The sequence below is a fragment of the Chaetodon auriga genome, chromosome 8 (assembly GCF_051107435.1).
Source record: "Chaetodon auriga isolate fChaAug3 chromosome 8, fChaAug3.hap1, whole genome shotgun sequence".
Taxonomy (NCBI): Eukaryota; Metazoa; Chordata; class Actinopteri; order Chaetodontiformes; family Chaetodontidae; genus Chaetodon; species Chaetodon auriga.
Genome location: NC_135081.1, coordinates 21,479,036 through 21,505,287, shown reverse-complemented (window position 1 = coordinate 21,505,287; position 26,252 = coordinate 21,479,036). Strand labels below are relative to the sequence as shown.

General features: G+C 43.8%; 1 protein-coding gene across 2 annotated transcripts in view; it reads right to left on the bottom strand.

Moving 5' to 3' along the window:
- sv2a (synaptic vesicle glycoprotein 2A) overlaps positions 1-24,497 on the bottom strand; it is a 45,165-nt gene extending 20,668 nt beyond the window's left edge. The window contains exons 1-2 of one of the 2 annotated variants that reach the window (XM_076736144.1): positions 24,317-24,497; positions 7,158-7,948 (exon numbers count right to left, since the gene is read on the bottom strand). In XM_076736144.1, coding sequence (XP_076592259.1) covers positions 7,158-7,767 — 610 coding nt within the window. In that variant the 5' untranslated portion in view covers positions 7,768-7,948; positions 24,317-24,497. The remainder of the gene's footprint in view (positions 1-7,157; positions 7,949-24,316) is intronic. The other variant, XM_076736145.1, reaches the window with a different exon arrangement.
- Positions 24,498-26,252: the final 1,755 nt, after the last annotated feature.

Here is a 26,252-nt window from a genome sequence, read left to right as displayed (position 1 = left end):
TAGTCCCTTATTTGCATGTGTGAACTCCTGTGTTTGTCTCAATATTTCCCATTTTCTCATATACTGTAATGTCCTATAATGTCCGCTTTTGCCTGTGCGTGGGTGGCGTGTGTGCATCTGCATGCGTTTCACTCTGGCGGGGCAGAGAGACAGCTGTGAGCCGCTTCTCCTGACAATACAGCTCATAGCGGCGAAAATGAGCCAGGGATGATGACTGGGCTCGATAGCTGTCGCCGCAATGCAGCAGCGTGGAGGTGGAGGACAGACAGAAAGACAACCACGGTGACCAGGATGGGCCTTACAGCAGGTATCTCTTCCCAAGCCTCCCTGTGAGCTGCGGTCTGGGAATCTGCCTTCTGTGCTGCCCCGTCAACCTTTTCAGCGCTCACTGTAACCGGATGCTGCCTCTCCCCCTCTGCCTCCCTCTGTCGTCACATTCAGACGGCTCAGGTTTGTCGATCAGCGTGGCGAGAATAGAATAACAGCTGCATTTAGCTCAAGGATAAATTAGGGACCAATCTTGTTCATTTGAGAGGCAAAATAATTGATTAGGAGTCTTAAAAGCAAAGTTTGAAAGTCTAGTCATCATCATATAAATGCATAGCACTTTGTGACTTTGCAGTTTGGCCACTAAATAACAGTAATTAGGACTATAACAGACATACTGAGTAATGAAAGCTTGAGTCTATCTTTTTGTGGAATTGCAGCACGAATATTGCAAAAGAAAAGGTACAAGGAGAGGACATGTTTGTCCTGAAGTATATTTAAGGACAAATGTCCTACACAGTTACATAATGGGCTCTCTTGAGACCAAATTTGTACTTCATGTTCCATCATAAAGGTATGAAGCAGTTTCTGATCAAAGACACAAATCGGTTTCTGACCTGAAGGTGAAGCTACTTAAGGCAGTGTTAATCAGTATTTTCATATTGCCAATGGATTACATGACTAAAGAATTATCAGCTAACTCTGTGGAGCTTTATCATGCAGCTTATTCTTTTGCTTTTTACAGCGTACAACTTTACCGTTTTGGTTCAATTCGCTCTCATCAGCTTTATTTTTGGGTGCCCATTGCAGCTGTTTTCAGCTAAAAAGCTCCAAAAAGCCCATTGTACACTACCTGTCCAGCACATACAGTAGACAGAAAGTTAGCAACTAGCAGGTGAATATCAAGTAGGATTAAGCAGCTGATGAGCCAGATCTTGCTTTTACTGAACCTCTACAAGGCCCAAAAAAATCATGTTACTGCAGGTGTAGGTCAGTTGAAACAGCATCTTGATCAAAGCTCCTGAATCCTCAGACACTCCGGTCTAATCCAAAGCAGCAGTGTTGGCAGGTGGGAAGCTGGTGAGGGGATCCCTGTGCTGCTCAGTTATCTGACCACTCAAATATGGGAGTTACCACCAAGGAGCAGTGGAGATGCACTACGAAGTGTAAATCCGGGAGTAAAATAGCAAAAAAGGGCAGCAAGTTGATGTTTTTTAAGGTACCTTTTGTGCTTTGACTTGCACGAAAGGTTATTTTCAGCTTTGAGCTTCACCCTTTAAACTCATTACCGTTAGCTTTTGTCTGTTTCAGCATCATGAAAACAGCAACAAGGAGCCTGAAAGGCCATGACGAGGTTTGAGGGTGACACATATTCTGCCAACAATGACTCCGCTCTCATCAGTGTTTGCATTTTAAATCCGGCGGCAGTCGTAAGCTGCCGACCACAGATTCATGTTTTATTTATTGGACAATTTCACACAGTTTAAATATTTTCCTGTTGGTGGAGTTTGGTGGTAATGTTGTTTTATTCCACTGCTTTTCTCACTTTTGATATGAGATGTTTCTTTAAGCCGCTGGGGATTATATCACCCGTCAGTATCTACATTTATTTCATTGTTTATGATGGACTTCCAGCGAATTGTTAACCTAACAAGAGGGAATGTGCAATATCATAAACAAGTGCCGCTTCCTCTTCCATTCTTTAATAATTCATAGGATTTGCAATATTATGACAAAGAGAGAGATGAGCAGAAGGAGGAGTGAAGGGACGAGAGAAGCAGGAGTCTTCAGACAGCTGAGCACCTCAGCGCTCTGGACAGGAAGTGGGGGGAGGGCAGGAGGAAGAGAGAGAGGAGAAAACAATGAAAGAGGAAGAGGAGGGGAGGATGGTGGTCTGTCTACGCTGTGACCGAGCTCCCAAAGGCTTCAGGGTAGTGTGTGTGTGTGTGTGTGTGTGGATGAACATGTAAAGAAAAATTGTGTGCCACTGCTGGGCTGTGTGTCTGTGCACATGAGTGAGGGAGGGGGCAGGGCAGGGGGCCGCTATTAATAGCCGGTTTTCCCTTTCTGCCAGAGCGCACAGGGCTTTTTGAACGAGCCGGGGGCCGAGGCTCTCCAGCACCGGAGGAGAACGCAGTCCCTCATCAGCTGAATCGGCCAGTCAGCCATCACACAGCTCGCTGCTAACCAAACCAAAGCTGAACAACTAGATATGACTGTTTTACAGTAGCGGTCTCACTCTGTCGCCGTGAGTGCTGTGAATGCAAAACAAACACTGCAGCAGCTGGTTAACACACCTTCAAAGGCTGGAAATAACCTGCGAAATAAGCTGACTGGCTGAACTGTTACCTGCATTTGCCACATGGACACTAGCACCTTCATTTAACCTTCAATGGTGGTGCAACACTGCTTGTGCTAATTGTAAAGAAGGGAAAGCTTTGTTTGTGTGGTATTTAAAGGCATCTGTTAGCGGGGGTGTGGATGATCCAGTCTGTATTCTATTAACATGTGCTGCAGGCATTATCAGCCAATCACCTAAAGTGTAAATGAAAGGAAAAGGGACAAGAGCTTCTGTAACTTTTTCTCAAAGAAATCCAAATTATGGCAGCATCAATTTAAAAGTCCTTTTCAAATGTTTAGGGAAATAAAAGCTCAGAGTTCTCTGATCAAAACATATCGCCAAAGGAGTGAAAAAACAAGGCATCTGTTGCCTGATAGCTTGCATATTTACTATCAGACGTGAGCCGAATACTAATACCCAAGCCTAATTCCTTTCAGACACTCATTTCCATGTACAATAATGTGTACAAAATCTAATAGCTAATTATATCTAGCAGGCTACTGCACACAACCTGCCTTGCCTACAGCTTCCTCTCTGAAAGCGTCTCCCACAGGAGCCAAAAAAAAAAAATCAAACATCTTCTCTTCATCCTGTCTGTCTGCCTTCATCCTTGATCTCAGTTCTTAATTCTTTGTTCATTAAAAGGCCAAGGAGACATTATGACACACAAAGGTTCCTTTTAGCCTCAGGAGCAACTGTGCAAAAGCTAATTAGGGATGTAGCTGCAAAGCACAGAACGAAGACTGAAGGTGCAATGAAGCCATGAAGGATATCAACAGGAGAATGGACGCAATATCAAAACAATGACGTGATGACAGACAGATGATAGTATATACAACAAATCCTGCAAGGTGGAGGCCTGTGGGTGGGCGCCCGTAGCCCTCCCTTGGCCCCCCCTCGGCAGCACCATTGAGCAGGCAGACTACACCGAAGGCTCAACAGTGTGAAATCTACTTGACACTAAAAGTACTTAGCTTATCCAGCACTTTTCTAGAAATCTCCTCTTCTGCTGCTGCTGCTGCTGCTGCTGCACATAACAAACCCCAGTTTCTTCTTGCTGTTACGGCAAACCGACCTCGCTGCAGATGCAACCTCGGCAGCCTCACAACGAGGACAAATCAATGACAACCATCGAGAGCCTCTCTGCCGCCCGTGAAAGTGTCTCCTCCAGCTCAACGTGCAAAAACGCTGCACCACAGGCCTCACTGCTGTCTTTTGGAAGCCTCGCTCTGGTTTTTCTTACTTCAGATGAAATTTCTGCTTTTCTGGGAAAGATGCAATGAATGTGGGGTCCGTTACATGTTACAAAACATCTAGCAAAGTCTGTAAAATATCTGAGAGCATGGCTTTTTGTGGATGGGTGGGGGTTGTCTAACTACTACTGCTGAATTCCTCTCTCTCTCTCTCTCGGTACATCTGAATGCTTTCTGCTGGAAGGGATTTAATGTTCTGCAGGCGATTACCACTCACACACGTGCAGACGCTCACTGCTACGCACACACAGAATACAGGTTACTCTCTAACCCCAACCTGTGTGGAGCTGTGTTTGGGCTGTGCGGAGAAGAGGAGGGTGGGGGAGGGAGAGTTTGGGAGAGGACACTACGAATCATGGGATGCAGAGAGGCATGAGCAGAGGAGGCTCTCGAGCATGAGTCAGGCGTGTTGCATAACAGGGAGAGGGGAGGGAATCGGGGCGGGTCGTGTCTCCCTGTTGGCTCCCCCCTGGCATGACACAAACCCAGACAAAGAGGGGGGAGGGACAGCGATGCAATGGACCAGGTGGATGCAAATGAGTATATTTACTCAAAAGTAATGTAAGTTCAAATTGGAGGTAGTTGTGTCGGCAGCTGCAGCGACCAATTATATTTAAAATCATCATTTTTTGCGTCTTCCTTCCCCTTTTCCATCCTTTTCCCTCGCTGCAGTACTTTCTTAATGTTTTTTGTTCCCTTCCTCTCTTCTCTCCTCATACATTCTTCCCAGTTTTCTCTTGTTCTTTCTGTTCTCATGTCATCCTCTTTTTTCTTCTTTCATTTCTTCTGAATTCCCCCCGTCTCTTTCCTTTGTTTGTCTTTGCTTCCTTCATGAAAATGCGACTCCAGATTTTACTCTAACAATGATGAAAAACTCACAGCTTCTTCACAGTGAGTGCTTTTATCTTGGAGCCTGGGCTACATTTTACTGCTTTTTTTTTTTTTCTTAAACCTGAAGTAACTGATTTTTTGGCCATCTGGGGGCAAAGAAAAAAGCTGTGAACACAACAATGATAAAACTGTCGCATAGTTACACAATGTGCATATACAGAGAAGTGCATTCATTTAGTCTTTTCTCTGGCCTCCTAATGAATATAAGTTTAATATTGACTCTCCTTTTAGCTGTTTTTCATCTCCACTAACTCCTAATGGAAGTATCTGTCCCTTTAGCTGCTAAATACCTCATATGTTCAACAGCTACTCACTAACTTTGTCTATCTGCTGTTCGATGCTTAACATGCAGCACAGTGCATTTATCAGAGATATTTCACTCAGAACAGCTGCTTCCTGACGCCAGAACTGGTGCCAATGTGCTAAAACGAACTTCAGAGTCAGCTGATAATTCTCTGTGGGTTAATCACTATGATCCGCTGTTAAAAACAGAGCATTGATTTAAAGCTACTTTAAGGAAAAACATGAATGAACTTTTACTTGGCTGGACTATTTTTCCACACTGCTGTTACAGCTGCTGCTGCAGACGCTGGTCACTGTAACCGTCAGCACGGCGATCCATACCTTATCCTCTGCATGGACCACTGAGAAAATCACATAACCCAGTAACCAATTAAAGGCAAGGATGCCTGCCAAATGTAGCTGTGTGCGTGTGTGTGTGTGTGTGTGTGTGTGTGTGTGTGTGTACTTTATATATTTTCCTGTGACCTTATGTATGTGTACATTCTCCAATTTTCCAATACAGCCTAACAGAGAGAAAACTGCACGTCATTAATACAAAACAATAAGACTATTGCCTAATTGTTAAAAATGTGTTAGTAGCTGGAACGCCTGCAAACAATCAGGAAGAGAGACGGAAAAACTGGGCTTGAAAAAATGTCCACATGAGCCCGGCAGTTCCCGACCGGCAGCAGACAGTTGCACTGTTAGCATCGGTGTTACTCAACAACATCATTCCAGTCAGAAGTGGTGCTGAAGCCTTGTTGATCATTTTAAAACAGCACAGACACTCAATACGCAGGCGCCCCCATCTGCAGGGAGACAATGTTCATTGACGTGGCAGCGGTGCAGCGGAACAGTCAAAACCCTGCGAGGGCAATGGAAATTATGTAATTAGATCTCGTCTAATTCATCAAAATTAAATAATGTAACTGAACGTTTGAGGACGTGTCGAGATATCGAGATCTGTCGATCTGGATTCATTCAGCTCAACAGAACTTTTGATTTAATTCTCCTCTTTTTGTTTACTTGGATCTGTTTTTTTAGCTTTTTTTCATCTGAAATCTGAATGAATCTGATTTATCAGTATTTTCAAATCAGGTATCAAAGCAAACTCAATGTTTACTTCAGTACTACGTTTCCTAAAATTCATTCTTCTACCAACAACCCACCAAAGATCGAGTGTGAACTTTGCACGCTGCAAAATGTCAGTGATGACAGACTATTTTCTGCAAGCTCCACTGAATCTGGACAGGATTATCTCAGTGTGATGTCAAGTTATCTATATTTCATCTACTGGAAGAAAACCAATAAAATGTCTCTCTATGAGGAAAATCTTTGTATCTCCAGACACGTTTGATAAAATCCACACTAACAGTAACATCTACATTCTTCACGAAAGCTAAACGGTGTGTGAATGTGTTATCCTCGGGAGACCTCTGGCCCTTGTTCACGGTGTCCTTGCTGGGCAGCCAATGACAGATGGTGAGGCCTGTTTGGACTCTGATTGGACATTGGCCCTAAGGATAGGAAATGATCACGAGGTCTTTGCCCCCTTCACAGCATACAGAAACACAGACACAGCGACAGACATGCAGCATGTACTGTGAGGAGGCAAACAAGAGGCAGGCAGATACATAACATGGGCATTAAAAAAAAAAAAAAACTGTACCAAAATCATCTTCACACACACACAGACACACACATTGTCCACCTAGAAAGCAGCTGAACTGGAGCAGAGAACACTGTGTTTGCACTGGCTGAGCGTTCGATTTAAAATTCTGCTGCTGTGCAGACGCTGCACGGGCAGTTGAATCTTAAATAGCTGTACTTCCTCTGCCAACGAGGCTGTAGAAAAGCAATTACTGGGGGATAAGCTGTAAAGGTAACTGCTAAGATAAGACAGAGATTAAATATGAAGCGGTGGCATAAACTCCCAAAGGAGCCACTGAGATGAGAATGAACAGAAGACAGCAGATGAGCTGGACAGTTGTTTCTGTGCTGGTACTACCGAGTTGTCATGTGTAATCCGTCCTCCACTGTGCTGTTAGGTGTTTTAGAAATGTCTTTATAGAAGTATGTATGCTTTTGTTTTCTACTTGGAAACAAGATACTGTGAATCTTACCCAGCATGCCCTTGTTGGGCTCAGATAGACACATGTCCTTCTCCGCACTGGGCAGCACGAAGCCGACCACAAAGATCTCCACGCCATCTGCCATCAAGGCCAGCCCCAGGACGAAGTAGAGCGTCCACTGGAACTTCCCATGGCCGCACTCCTGCAGGATGGTCTCGTACTGCTGGGCCAGCTCCTCCTGGTCTTTCCTCCTCTCGCCCTCGTAGGCTGACAGATCCCTGAACTGCTGCGCCTGGGCGGCCGTCACCCCATCCATGCTGCCGGCCTTGCCTGAGTCAGCCCGTGGGATGCCCTGGTACTCCCCTTCATAGATCTCATCGTCCTCGTCGTGTCCTTCAGTGGAGTCGCTGTGACCTTCGTCGTCATTGGCCCGGCTGTCGTTGCGGTAATATCCGCCGTCATTGCTCGGCACGCCGGCGTAGTCTTCATCATCATCTTCCTCCTCAAAGCGTTTGTAGGAGCGCTTGGTGTACTCATCTGCCATTTTGTCCACGCTGCGGCCCACCTTCTTGCCGACCTGTTTCTTTGCCACTTTGGCAATGTCCTTGGCACCGCGGATGAAATCTGAGCGGCCATCCCTGTAACGCCCGTCGTCGTCCATCTTGGATGTGGAGGTGGTGGTCAGTTGCTGCTAAGGAATGAGAGGTATCAGGAGCGGCCCAAGCACATGAGTGTGCAGTGGGGATTTCTATTAGCTGATGAATTCAGCACCGCGGACAGCTCCCTGCTCCACTGCACTGCTGCTGTTGGACTTGGGCCAGCGTGCACTCAGATATCAAACCCTGTGGAAAAGCAAAGAAAAGGACTCATGTTAGCATGATTCATCACGCCGGCTGTGTAGTGCACGCGAGGGAGAAACATCTGTTACATGCACATTTTTCAGCCAATTTATACTGAAACACAAAGGACCACCGACATTGCCGATTCCCATCATGTTGCATCTGCAGACATACTGTCTGGCTCAGCACGAATGGCTGAAGGATAAAGGACATGACAGCTTTAAGGTGCTGACATCTGAGTCTCAGAGCGCAGTGGCCTATATTGACTGAGCAGCAGTTATCTCATCGCTCTCTCCTCAGTCCAGCACAAATCACAGCGTGGCATTTACTGTGGCGCACCGCAGAGCCAGCATATAATGGACCATGCTGTGACACAGACGTCTGTAATTAACAAGCAGAACTGTATAGAGAAAGTAACGACTACCGGTGGGGTTAGACTGAAGTTCCAGCTGAGGACACTTGTGATTACAATCCGATCGATGTTAAAACCAGACATTTACTGCGAGGAAGTCAGAGCATAATGTGACTTCAAGGTGGTGTGAATTAGCAATTTTAGGATACAGATCACTGAATACGAAAGCACTGAAACATTTAATGGTATGTATTTCATATTTGGTCTCGTGCTATTCTTCTTCATCAAATAGAAACAGCATCAATGCCTCAGCACCTCCCTTCTACTCATCCATCTTCATCCTCCCGGTGGCTCACACACCTCCTTCCATCACTACTTTTAATATCCTGTCTCCACTAGTCCTCATAAAGGTGAGAAAGTCAGAGCAAAAAAGAGGGCCATCATGAGTCTATCAGTAGGCCACCACGCTTTTTTCTGTGACACTTCTGTCAGCGTGATGCTGCCCTTGTTTGTCTCACTGACGAGGACACGCTGCGCCAAGAATAAGGCTGCAAGCCCTACAAATGGGCAAAACAAACTCAGCAGGGAGGCCACCATTAGCATATGTGTTTGAGTGAGCAGCTGACGTGCTGTGATTGTCCGAACTGCAGCTTTAACACACATACAGCATCTATGCGTGAATAAACCAGTTTAAATGAGCAACCCGCTTAAAACTTGCCAGAAATGTATCTTAGATCTTAGAGGAATAGTTTGGTATTTTGGGAAATGCACTCATTTGCTTTCTTGTCAAGAGTTACAACAGATAAGACTGACTTAGTTAGTCTTATATCTGGATGGTAAATGTGTAACTATGGCCAGCAGCTGCTTAGCTTAGCTTAGCATAAAGGCTAGAAACAGGCAGAGAGAGCCTGGCTCTGTCCAAAGCTCACTAATTCACACATTGCATCTCCTTGCGATAATCCACACACAGAAATGTAAAAACCACAAGCTGTGGTTTGTTATTGGTTATTTCTCAGCTAAGATAATCACCTGCTGACTCTAGCTTCATGTAGCAGACAGATACGAGAGTACAATCAGTTTTTTGGGAGATAAAATCCAGAGTGTGGACACTATTTTTCTTAGTGGTATCAATCTTCTCATCTAATGCTGCAAGAGTGAATCAGCATATTTCCCAAATGTTGAACAATGCCGTCAAAGGTTTTTATGTTTTTAGTGCATTCTGTGTAACACTTTGAAATGCCTTTTTGTACAAAATGTGCTGTACAAATAAACTTGGCTCGCCTTGCCTACAATCAACACAAAACACTATTACACTTTCAAACTATGTGTTAATAATATCCCAGTGTGGCTCAGTTAAAACAAGGGCGAAATCTTCCATCAGACATCGAGGAGAGGCAGAGGTAGGTGGACGTATACACCCACCAGCACATTAAAATAAAGCACTAATGGATAATGGTGCTGATTTGGGAGAGGTGGCTGTGCCTGTACTGGCTCCGATTTGTTTTCCAACGCACACACACCCGGCACACAGACTGTACATGAGCACGTTTTGTCAACATTACAAAATCCCAAGTCTTTTTCTGTGTTTTCAGTATTAATTCTTTAACCAGCAGCTACATGTGGGATGTTCAGTAAAGCACACACTGTGCTAAAGGCCGTGCATCACACATAAAGCACACTCTGGTGCACAGGACTGATCTAAAACTGTTTTACTATTTTACACTTATTGGATATTTTACTTAACAGAGGAATAGCTTTGTATTTAACAAAATAAGCCAAGCATTTAAAATATTTAATGTTGCTGCAACACAAGCAGCCATACAATAACTTTGCCTGAATAAAATACAGCGTATAATCACCCACTGCTACTAAATGCTAAGGACACATGTTGGTCAGTACTCAAATAGTATTGTGGTTCAGTACCCAGCTGCATACCTGGTCTAACCTCTGCTTTACCCGTCTCTAAGATCAGACTGTTTACTGCTTGTCTGCAACAACAACATATCTCCAGCATGTATGTGCTCAGGAGACTGAGCAGAGATGATGTGCCCCCAGACAGCAAGTCTCTGAGGGATCGACTGCAGCTGTAGCCAACACTGGAGTCATTCTGGTAGCTTCCCACAGTCTCTTTAAAGAGAGCAGCAGCACAGCACAGCATGGAGGGGAGAGAGAAATGTTCAGCCTGAGGGGGCTGGCAGTACGCAGCAACACATCCACAAATGCTGCCTCAATGTACTGCAGAGCAGCAGCATGTCAAAGGGAACAGCACCCTCAAACCCTGCCTGCAAAGTCCTGCATTTGTTACTCATTTCACATGAAACAAACAGAAAACGATGACTTGCCTGGTATCTAATTTTTCATGTCATGGAATATAAATGTGTACGCTGAAAGTACAAAATGAAAAATGACTTATTTTTGCAGCAATACCTGGTTATTTTACCTTCCTGTTAAAAGGCCATATGTAAAGGTTGATGTTTCACAAAGCAGTTTACCCAAGAAACCCACAACCCCTTGCAATAAGCACCAGAAAAGTCAAACTGCAGATAGTACCAATAGGTGAAAGATACTCCATAAAACCTCTAATTTCATGGATTTTAAAGTAAAATGAGCAGCAGTGCAGAGTTTAAAATATTCCTCCTCTCGCTCAGTCCACTGCCCGCAGTAATAACAAGGGTGAAGAAGGTGTTGTAGGAGCGATGCAGGCTAGCATCTAGTTCTGAGTCATCCTCTATGTTTTCTCCCTCGTATGGCTCAGCCCAACATCTTTTTTCAGCTGGAAACACTGGAATTGAGATCTTGGCTTACTAGCTTATGTTCACCCTAAAATATATGGCTCACATCTATTTACACATGTATTTATAGCTCATATAAGTGAGGAGCGGTGGCTGCTACAAAGATTAATCACTTGCAACTGACCGTTAGCTCACTGCTGCTACACATGTCAAGCTTTCCTTGTTAGTGTGGCACATATGCACCTTAACAATGGCTCCTTGATTTCAGACAGGGGCAAGCAAAAGCAGGTTTTTCATATCCGGCCGACAACTGTCACTTTTAAGGTCTGTCAGCCGTTGAGTTCACCCGCTGCAGCAAGCTACACTTCGCTCCATGTGGGATTCATCTCCAAGGTAAAAAGTCGTCATCATCATCAGTTAATGAAATAAAGGAGCGTTCCTAATGTGTTCACCTTTACACTGGAAATAACATGGTTGCTCGCTTGCTTTAGGTAGTGAGCAAGTAACAGACATGCTAATGATTGTATCTCACATTGGAGCAGATAAAAACATTGTTTAATCCGCTCCATTCCAGTCCAAATCAATGACGATAATGCATTAACCAAGAGCACTTCATTACAGGCTACTATATGCTCAAGCTTATTAAATCTTGGCATCTCTAAGCAAAATCATGGTCTCACTGTGCCGCCAGTGCTCTGTGTTTATTACCGTCTCGGAGCCTAGGAAGTGATCAGATTGCACTGACAGCATAATGATCAATAAACCGATGAGCCATGTAATTAATGCACACACCATGGAGGGCCGGTGTGAACATTACACCAGATAAGTGCCAATAAAATGCAATCTAACCTCAGTGACACTACTATTGCTCTCCCATAAAAGTATTTTTAACCTATTTGTTTAACAAGGTTTGAGTAACAATAAGTTTATTATAGCGAGAAAACAACAGCAGAAAAGAGGAGGGAGGGTTGCAGGCAGTGGGAGGGCAGGGGGGAGGGAATCTCTGAAAGCTTCCTGTGCAGCCTCGGGGGTGCTGAGCAGACACAGACTACTGCCAAGCTAACATCACAAGACCCAAACGTCTGCTGGGACCACTGAGTTTCTAAGAACACACTCACTGAAAGCCAGCTGAAACCGAAACCAAGAAGAAGGGGGAGCTTTCTTTGGTGGTTCCCCTTTCACCCAGCCTGTACAGAATAATACGGTAAATACAGAGATTATAGTAACACACATCTGCTGGTATCTCTGTGATCGGCCGATAATGTGCAATGACTGCAGATTTGGCAGTGATGCAACCAGATGTCAGAAGGCGATTATTCATGTAAAAGACTATTTGATCTCATTTAGTTTGCACTGACTTTCTGAGGAATTAGATTTGACATTATTTCAAAACTAGCATGAATATTCCGAATTACAGATTAAAATCTAATGATGTTAAATTACATATAAGGCCATGTTATTCGGCTAATACTCGAGGATCTAAGACACAGATTTGTACTTAGGCAGAGCTACTAGCATGCTCACATTAACAATGCTAACATGCTGATGCTAAGCAGGTGTAATGCTTCCCATATGCATCTTATGTTAGTGTGCTAACATTTGCTAATTAGGCTGATGGAAATTCATTACTTTTGCAGGTATTTGTCCATAAATATCAGCCAAGTACTTTCCTAAAACTCATACAGAAGTAACCATCACTTATGACCCACTGGCACTGACACATCACCACCACACCACTGTGCTGGAGCCACTGTCTGTTAGACAGTGTATGACTTCAGGCAGGAGGCTTTGCAGGTTGCTGAACTGCACCAGTGGCCAACATCTGGGGGCCAGAAACACAAACACTTCAGGCTGAACTGCAGAAACAAGCATCCAGGGCTGAATCGATGTCTCGTGTGCCTGTGGGTTTGGGCTTGCTCGATTTTTCATCTAACTGTTCAAACCGACTGCGACAGAAAATATTTGTTGCTGAATAACAGAGTTATTGCTTTGGATTCTCTGCCTCACAGATGTCCCTCTGGTCACCGGCTTTGGATGGATTTGAACAGAAATGTTAGTTTCAGGCTGAGCTCCAATAATATGAGCCAGGGTAAAGACTTGATCCATATCTGCTCATCGTTCATTCTGTGGTCATCTTAAGAAAAAACTCTTTGGTTTGTCACTCTGAAGGGCAGCATTACATCATGAGCAAATGTTGTGAAAGACATTTGGTGCACAGTCATCCGCCTGGATCTCATCTGACAAACTGCTCATTTCACTTTTCACTTGCATGTTTGTGATAACTAAACGATCAATTCATGAGGCTCCAGCCACTTTCAGTTCAATTCATTAACATGTAATATGAGCCTCGATGTGTGAAATGTGGACGTACAGCACGCAGAGAAAAAGCAGATTTATGGGGTCAGTTAGATAAAGGCTACACAGTCACTTCCAGACAATGTTTCGTATTAGATGCTCAGCTTTGACTCACATGTTCAGCTGCTGTTAAGTCAGTCTGTTGTTTGGTCAGTCACTCCGCGTGTTGTAACTCAGCGATGCAGATTTAGACCCTTGCAATGAATTTGTACATAACAGAGCTGAAAGAGGGTTAAAGTTGGACTTTTGAGGTGGACATAAGCATGACTCCAAATAAATGCTAATGCGCTTTTTGGAAGCAATTTTGAAAGTAATTGCTCCATTAAGAAAATATTAAAGGTCGTATCAGCCATGACGCTAGTGCTAGCTTGCTCCTATCAGCTCGACCCTGCTGCAGAAAATTGGATTTCATGGCTCAAAAACAACAACCTAGAAAGCAGCAAGTGATAAACTGAAACTCCAGGCTTCAGATCCACCGTCCCTTCAGAGATTTATGGGTGACAGATGACCATGTTCTGTTGCCTGCAGACTACGGCTCAGTAAACCTACAGCGCAGGCAGAATGCATTAAACATAAGGAAAGGGCCTTGTTTGCTGTTTGCATAAATACATTGAGACGGACGCAGAACGAGGCTCTGGAGTGGTGTGTTTGAATATGATTAAACACTCATCTTTATGCAGGCTCCATAGTCGGGTGGCCACACACTGAAAATAATATTCAGTGTAAGGATTCATTCATTTTGAATGACAGCAGCCAGTGGAAACAAGCAGTCAGCTCAGTTTGTATCTACGTACATCAGGTTTGACGTTTACTCCCACGCTGCTCCCATAAAAGACAAATAATGTTCAGGACACACAGGAAGTTTTACAGCCATGCAAATATGTTGTAGATGGAGAACAGATGAAAAGACACCTCTAAGAAGTATATGCACTAGGATTAATGGTAGATATTCATCATGGTGCTTTTCAAAATACTGCAATATTTACTAAATCTGATCCATCATGACACCTGACAGGTGCTTGTTTTTCATTTCATGTAATCAGGCAAATTATATTATTATTATTATCTACATTGAAATTTTCAAAATGGTGAAATTTGAAAATGCACATTTTACATAATATGCACATTACAAAATATAACATAATGACTTCTAGCCAGGAAACTTACAGACGTGTACATCAAAGCTAAAAGTTATCTTTGTGCCAACATCGTCAAAAAATATTGTATATTGATTATTGAATTCCTGAAGGATTGGTCTCAGTTATTTCAGTTATGGAGAACATCGGTGGTTTATGTTGTGGCTTCTTGTTACGGATCCCTTCGTCCTGTATCAGCCTACAGTATCACCTCTGCCACCTGGTCTACCCGTTCGGTGCATCCTGACAGTAAATCTGTATTTCCTGTCTTTCACTTTAGCTGGAATCGTTGACATCCATCTCTGCAGAGTGACTCTATCAATTTTCTACTCCTCTCAGAGGATTCAACTGATTGGTTGATCCTCCGTCATCACCATGGTCACAACCTTTGTACCGGGAGGCTCCAGAGGCCCATCTGAATGCAGTGAGGCAGCCCTCCACCATCTGATTACTCTTTCACAGGCTGGAGATGCTGAAATGAGAGTGGCTGTTGGTTGATTCTCTGCCTGTGAATAACAAACACTTTCTCAGTGTGCATACGTGATGTCACTGCGCAGCCGTGGCTGAAGACTGGATGCTTTGTGGGCTACACATAAAACAGATAAGCTCGCAGTATAAAGAGTTATTGTGAAACAAAGTGGTTTCCCAAACTGTTCTGGCATCGCTAATGAAGTGTAAATTGATAATAAATTAACGGTCGAGGTGGGGGCCGAGCAAAAACCCTAGCCGTTATTTGTCACTGATGAAAGACTTAATTATGTAATCCCATTTTCTTCCAGTGAGCAGAAAAGACACCAGAGGGATGGGAAGTGCAGCCTCATACACTCACACAATCACACACACACACACACACACACACACACACACACACACTAACACTTGTGGAACATACAATGTGGAGGGCTAAAAGCATGCTAACAAAAGATAGCAGGAAAGAACATGAGCGAACAAGAGCTTCCATAAGTCCACGCTGCACCAAATAATCACAGTTTTCAGGTGCTTTGGGTATGAATATATGGAACACAGTGGCGCTCCTCAGTGGAGAAGCATATTGGGATTATTCCACTGTATTTGTAAATAGTCTGGTCACATCTCAACTCTTTACCCCTCAGAGGAGCACTTGAGATTTCCAGATGCCTCTGAAGGAGTCATAACCGCATCGGTCTGACACTGACACGGCAGCTCTTTCAACGCCAGTGAACAACCACCATTCATAACTCTCGCTGATGGCCTTGAGCCTTTAACAATTGCTCTTTACTGCACTGCTAAAAGCCTCCAGAGCATCTGGTAAACCAAGCTGCTCAAAATAGATTCCCCCCCCCTTCACATCAGGTCCTGCCACTCGACGATAGGAGCGGGACATTTTATTTAGCGGAAATGCAAGACCCATTTAGCAGCAGGCAGTTTTTGGCAGGGAAAAAGACAAGCGGTTACTGGGCTCCGAGGAGACGGATGAGGAGGAAGAAACCAGTGATCAGTTCAACGCAGCACGGCGATCGGCGCCCTTTAAGTGTTCTCCTAATAAAGCAGCTTCAGTGAACTCCCATCACGCTCACAGCTCCATTTATTTTCTTGACAGCAGGAGGTAGACAGTTCCAATCTTCTCCTCCGCGCTCTCTCTCGTCCCTGATGCCCGAATAAGAGCTACTGAAAAGTCCATGATACCAATCATCACTCTTTTATCCCAAACTAACATGCAAACAGATGGAAAATGGTGTGTCCACATCGTGTTTTTGTCACTTTTTTTGGAGGTTAGTCACATTACTCATGTCTTCATGGTGGAAAAAAGTTTGACCTCATAGTTTGACCTCATTGTGGCTGCAGATACCGTGTGTGTGCAGTGTGCAGCAACAAGGCCCAAACATGTCTTTATTTGAGCCGGCCATTAAAATGAGATGCTAAAAATGAAAACTATTTAGCATTTTATAGCACCACTGAAGCGCTGGACCAAACCTGTTTTAACATACGTTAGATTTACTGACTCACGCTCCTGCTTCATACCTCTGAGAGGTGAAACAGCCTCTGAAGTGTTTCTGCAGCTCTCTTTGCTCGAGGTAGATTATTTCCCATTTGAATTTCTCGCATTCGTTTAAAGTTGCATCCAATTAACAGCCCTTCGTTTGCTGCCAGCATGAGTCATTCCTGTCTCCAAATATAACCTCAGCCTTCATCGCCTTCACACATACACACAACTTTCTCAAAGTATCGCTCTCCACTAGGCCTGCAACTAACTGACTCATTTTCATTATCGATTAATCAGATATTAGTAAAAAATGCCTGTTAAAACTTCCCACTCTGAGGTGGTATCTTCAGACATCCTGTTTTATCCAACTAAGAGTCTAAAAAGTGAGCTGTTCTGCAGTTTTGACTAATCAATGAATTGTTTCAGCTCCTCTCTTCATAGACATACAGTGAAGTAACGCTGTGCAGTTGAAATTTTTTCCAATTTTGTATATTTGAATTATTAAATCTGAACTATTAGTTCGCTCACAGTCTTACAGCACACATCCTGCATCTATACTCCAGTTTTTAGTGTTTCATTCACACGCTGAACAAAGTCTTGATGCTCATTTGACGGCACAGACGCTGCCGTTAGCGAGTGTGAAGAAACGCATGTGTGCAAAAGTGACAGATCAATGCAGCACGTATGTGTGTGTTAGAGAGAGAGTGACAGGTGGAAATGATTGGGCCAGTGCTGAATCCTGAGAGCTGCAGATGGCTGCTAATGTCATGCAGCGCTGAATTAATTTCTCTTGACAACTCTGATTTCTCCTCTTGACGCACGCGGTGGATTTTCTCCCCTGATGGATCGTCCCCGAGGCAGAAGCCCCATCAAGACGACATGCTGATAGAGGAAGATGCTGAATGAAATATGAGTTCACTCCTGAAACACGACTGTAGATATCTCACAACCAAACATAAACAAATCATCGCCTTGAGTTTAATATTCAGCATTTTTTCCTGAGACACCGAGGCTGGTCTTCAAATTACAAATTACTTTCTGTATGTTTTTTTATGGATGGAGTGGGTGTCTGAGGTTTTGTCCAGACCTGCTGTTAATATGTCATTTTAGAGCAAAACTCCTCACAGTTTCTTAGCAACACAAAGTGCTGCAATCATCGTGATGAGAGACGAAGTGGAGGCCAGCGCTCTTTCTGAAGTCAATAAAAGTAAAGGACCGGCACTTCAGCAATCCACAACATCACAGAGACTAATGGCGTGACCACTTAATAGTCTCAAAACTGGCTTTTAGTACAGCTTCATTTATTTCTTTTGTTTCTATGGTACTTTGAGGGCATCTCTTCTGCAATCTCCATTCTCCAATCATCATTAGCATTATTCCTCACAGCGCACAGAGATGCACATGAAGTAGTCCCAAGGCACAAGACAACAAAATCTGACTTTGCATTCAATCCACTGGACAGCCACCAATGTCTCATCTGGAGAGTCGTTTCTGCTCTCAGGAGCGCATCAGGAGCGTTGCATTATGGGTCGGGCCAGCAGGGCCCACGCGCTTGCTCTGACTATTTCCCCACAAGACTCAGTCAACAAACACCTACGCTCATAATAAAGCATGCTGCCATGATGGGCTTACATTCAGTGGTAGTTCTCCAATGTGGAAAGGAGAGACGAGGCAGCTGTGTGTCTGTGAATATTTTTAACATTAAGTGTGGGAGGATGTTCACACTGCTGAGCAACAGGAAAGGCTGCTGACAGAGTAGTTAAACTATAGTCATTCAACTTATATGCAGTTACCAGGTGTCAGTAAGGGTGGCAATGTCTCCATCTGAAATTTTGTTCAAACAAGTCCCGAGTTTTAACTTACTCAGTGAAATATTTGAACATTTACTTGATGGATTGCGTCAAATTTGTGCAGATATCGACAGGAGATGAAACCTAATGATGAGCCCCTAATTTTTCCTCTAATGCCACCATGAGGTTTTAAATAAAATGTCTCAAAAACTGTTGGATTTGGTGTAAATACCCCTCAGGATAAATAACAGGATAATAACTTCGGTGAGCCTCCTTTCCTTATAGCGCCATCATCAGGTCAAATTAGCATGCTAACACGCTAAAATAAGATGATGAACCTGTTAAACACATGCTAAACATCATCATTGTGAACATGTTAGCATGCTGCTGTTAGCATTTAGCTTCCAGCACTGCTGTGCCGCTATCATCTGCGGACTTTCAGTCTCGTGTCAAGACCCGAGAATAATGCCACCAGCATCCTCATTCACCATTTTTCTATCAGCTACCCTGGTCTGAGCTTCGAGGGGAGTCCTGCTGAGGCTGTGTGAGGGAGCCATCAATTATTTATGTCTTGTTTTCTGCCCACAAAGACAGAGGTGCCAGAGTCGACTCGGCCCTCAGCTGTGATGTATTGGTTCGATAAAAAAAAACTTCCTCACAGCAGCCTCGGTCCAGTTCCTGCTCATCTGCACCAACCACACTGTGACATCTGCACAGAGACACACAGGAAGTGACAGTTTTATTCAGCTGCACCATGTTCCTGCATGGCTTCAGGCCAATCAAAGCTAACAACATAACAGCAGCATGAGAGGAGGGTGTGATGATTGGTTGTTGGGCTTACTGGGTCATAGCCCCTCCTTGGCTGCAAAGTCCCCTTTGGGAGAATCTGCAGCCTAACATGAGTCACGTCATTGTTCCCCTGCTTGGGCTCTTAGTGTGCACCGTCACCCTGGTGGCACCAAGGCGGCTAGCAACACTATGTCAAACACAGTGACGTCAGCTCTCTGCATCCATTTTGGCTTTGCTCTCTGCAAAATGGACTGAAGAGGAGTCAGAGGGCAGCTGACTGGTGCACTTCAAAACCTGCAGCACGGTAGATCAAAAATACAGCTGTGTGCACAAAATGTGCACAAAATGAATTTCACAGCGCGTAGCAGCAGCTCACATTAGTGTCATTTTCTGCTGTTTAGTACATTAGCATTCACTGCTTGTGTCTCCACAATTTAATAGTGTTGTGACCTGCAGTCATCTCAAAACGTCTTTCTTAAACTGATGGTGTGTTTGTTAGAAAATGGGTGACCTGCTGAGAAGCCACAAATTAGGCTGCACATATGAAACCGAAATCATGATAAAAATGTGACAAATTACAGCTAACACAATAATCTGCAGGTAATGAAGTTAACTATGGAAGAAATATGATTAGACTTTGTGGAGTAACACAAAACCAAGGGATTGCATCATGCTAGCGGCTTTGAATAGTGCTAAATGCTAATGTCAGCATGCTCACAGTGACAATGTTAGTGCATGCTAACATTTCCTACGGAGCCCCAAACACACACAAAGTACAGCTGAGTGTGCTGGGAAGAAGAACAAGAATGTCTGCACCAAATATAAAATTCAATCCATGCAACAGATACTGAGATATTTCAGAGAGCTGGAATTACGGACTTTGCCTTGACACAATAATGAGAAAACAGAAAATGGCCTTGAGACGATAAAACCAGGTTAACCAGGTGGTGTTGCACTTCAATGCAACACCAAAACTTCCAAGGAGAAAGTCTTCCTCGACACCAAAGATGTAGGCCAGACTCTCCATGCAGATACCATTACCAGAACACTCTGCAGAGGCTCTGCTGCAGCTCTTCCCTCTCAGTGAACAATGGCTGTAACGTGTTTCTACGCTTGTGTGAATTAAACTGTTGTAACCACAAGCTTTGCTCTTGCTTCTCTGTGCATCAAAGCTGCAGCGTGTGTCATCTCACTGCTGCGTTCGAGATCAATCTAGCCTACACTGCTCTTTAAAGGAGTGGAGTGGAAGAGAGCAGATGCTTTATTTTACAGGTTCCAGAGTTTCTTAATAATCTCCTACAGAGTTTCTTGAAATGACTTTCTAATTAGGAACTTAATTACAGGGAAAATAGAGGAAATAATCTGATCAACGGAATAGTTCAGTGTTTTGTAAAATATGCTTATCTGCCTTCTTGCCAAATGCTGTGTTTTGAATATGGAGCTGGAGCCAAGATGCAATTAGCTTTGCCTAGTATGAAGACTGGCAGGGGAAACAATCTGGTTCTCTCCAAAATGAAAATATATGCCTACCAGCAGCTGCGAAACTCACTAAGTAACATGTTGTACATCATGTGTTTATCTGTACACAGACAGAAATGTAAAAAGTGGTAGTTTTACTGGTAGTTGAGTCTTTATGCTAACTGTCTTTCTCCAACTCCATCCTCAGTGCACAGATAGGAGAGTGGCATTGATCTTCTCCTCTGAAGTCCAGCAAGAAAGCAGATAAGTATATTTCTCGAAATATCAAACTATTTATGTAAAGGTCCAGTGTGCACGATTTAGTGGCATCTAGTGGCGAGGTTGAAGACTACAACCTACTGCGGTTGCCAAACTTGCATAAAATGTGAAAGGCGCTTTCTAGAGCCAATGTTTGGTTTGTCTGTTCTGGGCTACTGTAGAAACATGGTGGTGCAATGTGGCGGACTCTGTGGAAGAGGACCTGCTCCATCTGTAGATATAAAGGACTCATTCTAAGCTAACGAAAACACAACGCTTCTTATTTTCATGATTAAACATAACTACGATCATCATATTACATTTCTGCCAATAGATCACCCTGAATCCTACACACTGGACCTTTAAGACAGAAGGTTTAATTTCTTGAAAGAACTGCCCAAATCTTAATGACTGGAAAATTTGACCTAAACTTTAAGACTTATCTTATTGTATACAATTTTGTAATTTATAACTATAGAGACAGATCACACAGAAAGACACACATTTATGCATGTCGAGCTGCACTGAGTTACTTTGGTAAGAGAAGATTATTCAACCAATTAACTGAATTAATCTGAGCACTGTCTCCATTTGGCCTGTTATTAGTACCAAATCACCTGTATCAGAAACCTTCCAAGGAAATTACAGTTATGCTCCATGAAATTCTTTTTATTATTTGGTAAGTTTGGGGATCATAAAATAAATTTTTGTTATCCCTGATGATTTGTTGCAGTCGCAGTAAATCAAGAGACAGATGTCACAAATACAAAAAGAAGCAAACAACAGGGCCAATGAATATTAATTATTTGTTTCTAAAAGCAGAAGACAGCAATCAGACACCTCCTCCGGCATATGAGATGCTCTGTCAGTTGTTAATGGAGAGTTATGTGCTTGACACTAATCGCTGCTTGGACCCACCCATCCGGGGACGACCGAACAGGCCATCGATTATGCCTCAGTCTCTCAGTAAATCTTGAGCATGTTTCAGCAGCAGCATCGCGAGCCAAAAACAAATCTGTGCAGAGAGACGATGCCACAAAAACGAACCACCAGGACCGAAATGTTGAAACAGCTGTGCTAATTGCTGATCTTGACAACACCTGGATGGGGCAGCTGAGGTGGATAGCTGTGCTCTACTGCGCCACAACCCTTTTTTTTTTTTAAGATGTTATGCTAATGTATCCGGCACCACTGCTCGCAGCTGCAGGGAGAGGCGAGTTGTAACTTGTGACGGGGCTAATCTCTGCGGACAGACCGGAGCACGGCCCAATCAGCAGGGGTAGCAAGCAGAAAATGAGAACACCAAACAGAGCAGCTCCCTCAGCTCCTCCTGCTTTCAAGTGGAGCTCCTGTGTGTTGAGCTGTGTGAACAGTGCTTTAAAAGGGAGCGTCAGCATCACCTGCAACACAGACGTCAAGTCACTCTGCTTCTGTTGTGCTGCTGACTGATGCTGCGTGAGGGAAGATTTAATCATGTTATTCAGCATGTTGTTGATTCTTTCCTATCTTTAGGCTGCAGAGCAACACTGTCAGAGCCTCCACTCATCTAAAGGGATCATTATCAAACAGTCTATTGCCTATAAAATGTCAGAAAATAGTGAAAAATGGGTGTAATGATTTCCCAAAGCCCATGTTGACATTTGATAGCTTCTTTTATTCAACCAACAGTCCAAAATGCAAGGGTTCACTTTAATATCATACGTGAGAAAGAAGCACCGAATCCTGACATCCAAGAAGCTGAAACCAGAAAAAAATGGCAATTCTGTTTGAAAATGACTTCAGGGATAAATAAATATCAAGTTCTGTCAATCAATTAATCACTGCAGCTCTAAAAGGGATGTTTTGAAGCTTGGATTTGGCTTTGCAGCAATTGTCTTTGACACTGCAAAGGTGGAGCAAACATCATTACCAATAATAATGTGTGCTGTATTCTGAGCGATAGCTCCACCAGGACTCAGACTGAAAACATCCATGACGATTTTCACTGTTAAGAAGGTCTAAGGTTCGAGTGCCTTGGGTGGCTCATGCCTGACATGGGTTGCTGTAAACCGTACAGGTGTAGAAAATGGATCCATAGATGGACTGCATGTAAACATCACCAATACTGAACTGCACCAAAACAGAAAAGGCCGAATGGATTTAAATGTTAAATGCAGCAGAAGTCGACTGAAGCTTCAGTCACAACCAGGAGCAAGAGGAAATGAAACTGTCAGCTGCGTTAATGTCTGAGTGCTGTTAATGCTTCAGAGAGGAGCTGCTATACTGTATGCCAAGGTAAAGATGTTACCAATGCTCCCTCTGCAGCTTGACACGGGCTAATTAAGAGGCTGAAAGTGTGTCAGGCTTTGAATCACAAACCATAAATCATAATATAATCAAAGAGGACTGTCAGCGGTCCTGCAGGGTTTCAACAGTCGCTGCTCCCTCACTGCCACCCTTCATGTGGGCTGGATACATTAACAGCTCACAAACTGCCTGAGCTGCCATCATGGCTGCCACAGGGACGAGACATCAGACGTGCCAAGTTGTAAAACGCATCAGCTCCAAACACAGAAGAGACCATAAATCCACGCCATCTATCGTTCTCCTCCTCCTCCTCCTCCTCCAAACAAGGGTTAAAGGACACCCACAATATCAGACAATGTCCCTCTCTGGGCAAAGTCGTTTGAGCCCCACTGATATAAACCACTGCAAAGCAACAGCACAGAGGAAAGCAGGGGGGAAAAACGCTCATCACTCTTTCTCCATCACATTCTCCCCGGTGGGTTTCTACAAGGTCATTTTGGCGCACGACGCAGGACGGGACACCCTGTTACACTGACACTTCTGAGCTTGGCCTAAATATCTTACAAATAAAATATAACGACCCATCATCAGGACAACTTTTCTTTATATTATGAGGAAAAACTGCGTTTAAGGCACAAATTTCTGACCGCGTACGAAAGAGAAAAGGTGAAACAGGCGATGGAGAGGAGCAAGGGCATCGGTGCCAAAACCATCGCCGGTTAAATAGAGCTGAATCGATAAACTGGAAGCTGAGCATAGGCCTATGTGCTGTTTAATGCCATTAAAACATAACACTCGTAACCCCCTACCCTTCTCTCCATGCCTCCCCCTCACAGTGAACCTTCTGCGCTTGGAAGGATGATGATGATCGCTCTTAACGCGCAAGACCTCCCCGCAAGAACATAAACGAAGGGCTCATTTCGCCAAAATCCGTAATCAGAAATCTGAAAATGATGTCTTAATGAAACATTTCAAACGAATAGCCAACATTTTCTCATCCAGAAGTCGACGTATTCCTTGATTTCTCCTCGGGTGTGCGTTTAGGGGTCATCGCGTTGCGCAGCACATGCATAAACTCGTTTTTAATGATAAGCAAATGTCGAGTTGTACCATAAACACACGTAAATCTTGCTGTTGTGCGCCTGGATGCACGGTCGATAAGGGCAGCAGCTGAGGAAATTGGGCAATTAGTGCAGTAACAGGCAGATTAAGGCAGATTTGCGCATTTAAAGAGGATGATCCATTTTCTTACCTTTTGGTGCGAAGGTCAGCGCGTTTTAGGGGGATTCGCGTTTTTTCTGTGCAGGGAGTCACCCCGAGTACCTGAAGCAAAAAGGTCCTGTGTGCCCCTGTGATGTACAATGACGTAGCAGAGGAGAGCTGCACCCTCCTCCCTCCTCCGCCCCCTTTACTTACTACACAACATCCCTCTTGGATGGAGACACCGCCTCCTCCTCCTCCACTCCCATCCCTCCTCCAGCAGACACCATACCTCAGAGAGAAGAGGGGGGTTTGCTGGTTTGCATGAAACCTGAAATGGTGAAGGTGCTTTATTTATTTTCCTCTTGGGTGATTCGATCACTGGTGAGTCTAAATATGACAAAGTCACACTTTACGCGCTCCCTGCGCTCATGCTCAGTGCATCACGGTTAGACTGTCATTGGCTCCATATGCACCAAATGGTTGGTGCAATGAACTGTGTATGACGAGCCTCTCCCCGCACGTGCTCGGGCTCGTGCCTATAATTGGCCATGTTAAAAAGAAGAGAAAAAAAAATCATAAGGATGCCCCTGGTGGTCCTATAAAGGATGTGATACACTGCAGCGTAACGCACTGAAACCGTCAGACAAAAATAACCTCGGTCAGCAATAAAGACGTGAAGGCAGCAGTCAATAATTATATAATAATAAACTTTATTTGTATAGCACAAGTCAAGCAAGAAACGCAGCTCAAAGTCCTTTGCAGCGAAGGCATCACATGCTCCAAGTGCTTAACATAAAAACAAGGGCAGAAGATGAACAAAAAATAAGATGGAAAATAAAACCCACTTGATAATGATATTCAAAGATAAAAAGAAAACTAAGGATGAAATGGCAAAAATATGACTAAACTATTCCAGGACGTTATTGAAAAGTTGGAGTTACATCTGGATAAAAATATCGTCATAACTCTGTATTTTGCACATCACATTGGGCAGAATAGTGGTTTTAACACTGCGTTTTCTCTGCCTCTTCCTTTCTTCCTCACCTGTGTCATTTTCTCTTCCTCTTTGTCACTTTTCTGAGCTCTGTTTTGGTCTCCAATAGCTACTACAGGAAACATCTTTAGCTGCTGGATGTTCCATTATGTTCACCAGCTGATCGCTAAATTAGTCTGTAATTTGATGCAGCACACAGTGAATTTATCTGGGCTTATTTTGCTGAAAACAGCTGCCTGAAAATGAAACTCATTAGAACAAATGATTAAAGTTGTTGCCATAAAAGCAAAATAATGAGCTTTAAAGACACTAAAATGAGGGGAGCTGCAGTATCAGGTCATAATTCTCTGGTGTTTCATCACTGCAAGCGATACTGTTCACATTCACCACAGTCATTTAATCCACCCTTAATAAATTGAAAAAGACAATTCGCATGCTGTTTTTACATCAATTTGAAGGCAGCCTAATGTTTACAGCAGAGGTCTTTTTCTCAAAATGTGCCTGTCCAATGTGGTAAACTCTCTTTAAGGAGCCACCGGATCAGATGAGGCCTTTTAACTGGCCTCAGGCCTTCAGCAGCTGTTGTCTGTTTGGGTCATCTATTGATCAGCTGGCCTAACAGGCTGCTATCTACAGGCAGCTCAGTCTGATTGTGAAGAGCGATGAAACAACGGGGCTGTTAGAGTGACAAAGTGACAAAGTGATATTACTGGCAGCTGAAAGTTCAATTTTATTCACCATATTCAATTAAAGACAACAGTGGCAGAGACGCTGGAGCTGGAGATCGGTGCAGACGAACTCACTGAGCAACAACCATCCAACTACACCACTAAGCTTCAGACACAATGTGCAGTCCACAGTCTTTATGCTGTGCTTGATTGTGATGAGGCCCAGGTGTGTTGGAGCCACCTCCCAAAGCCACCTGGAGAACCACGCCCAGCCTCTGACAAACAGGGAAACACAGGAAACAAAGTCCCCACACCTCTCCACA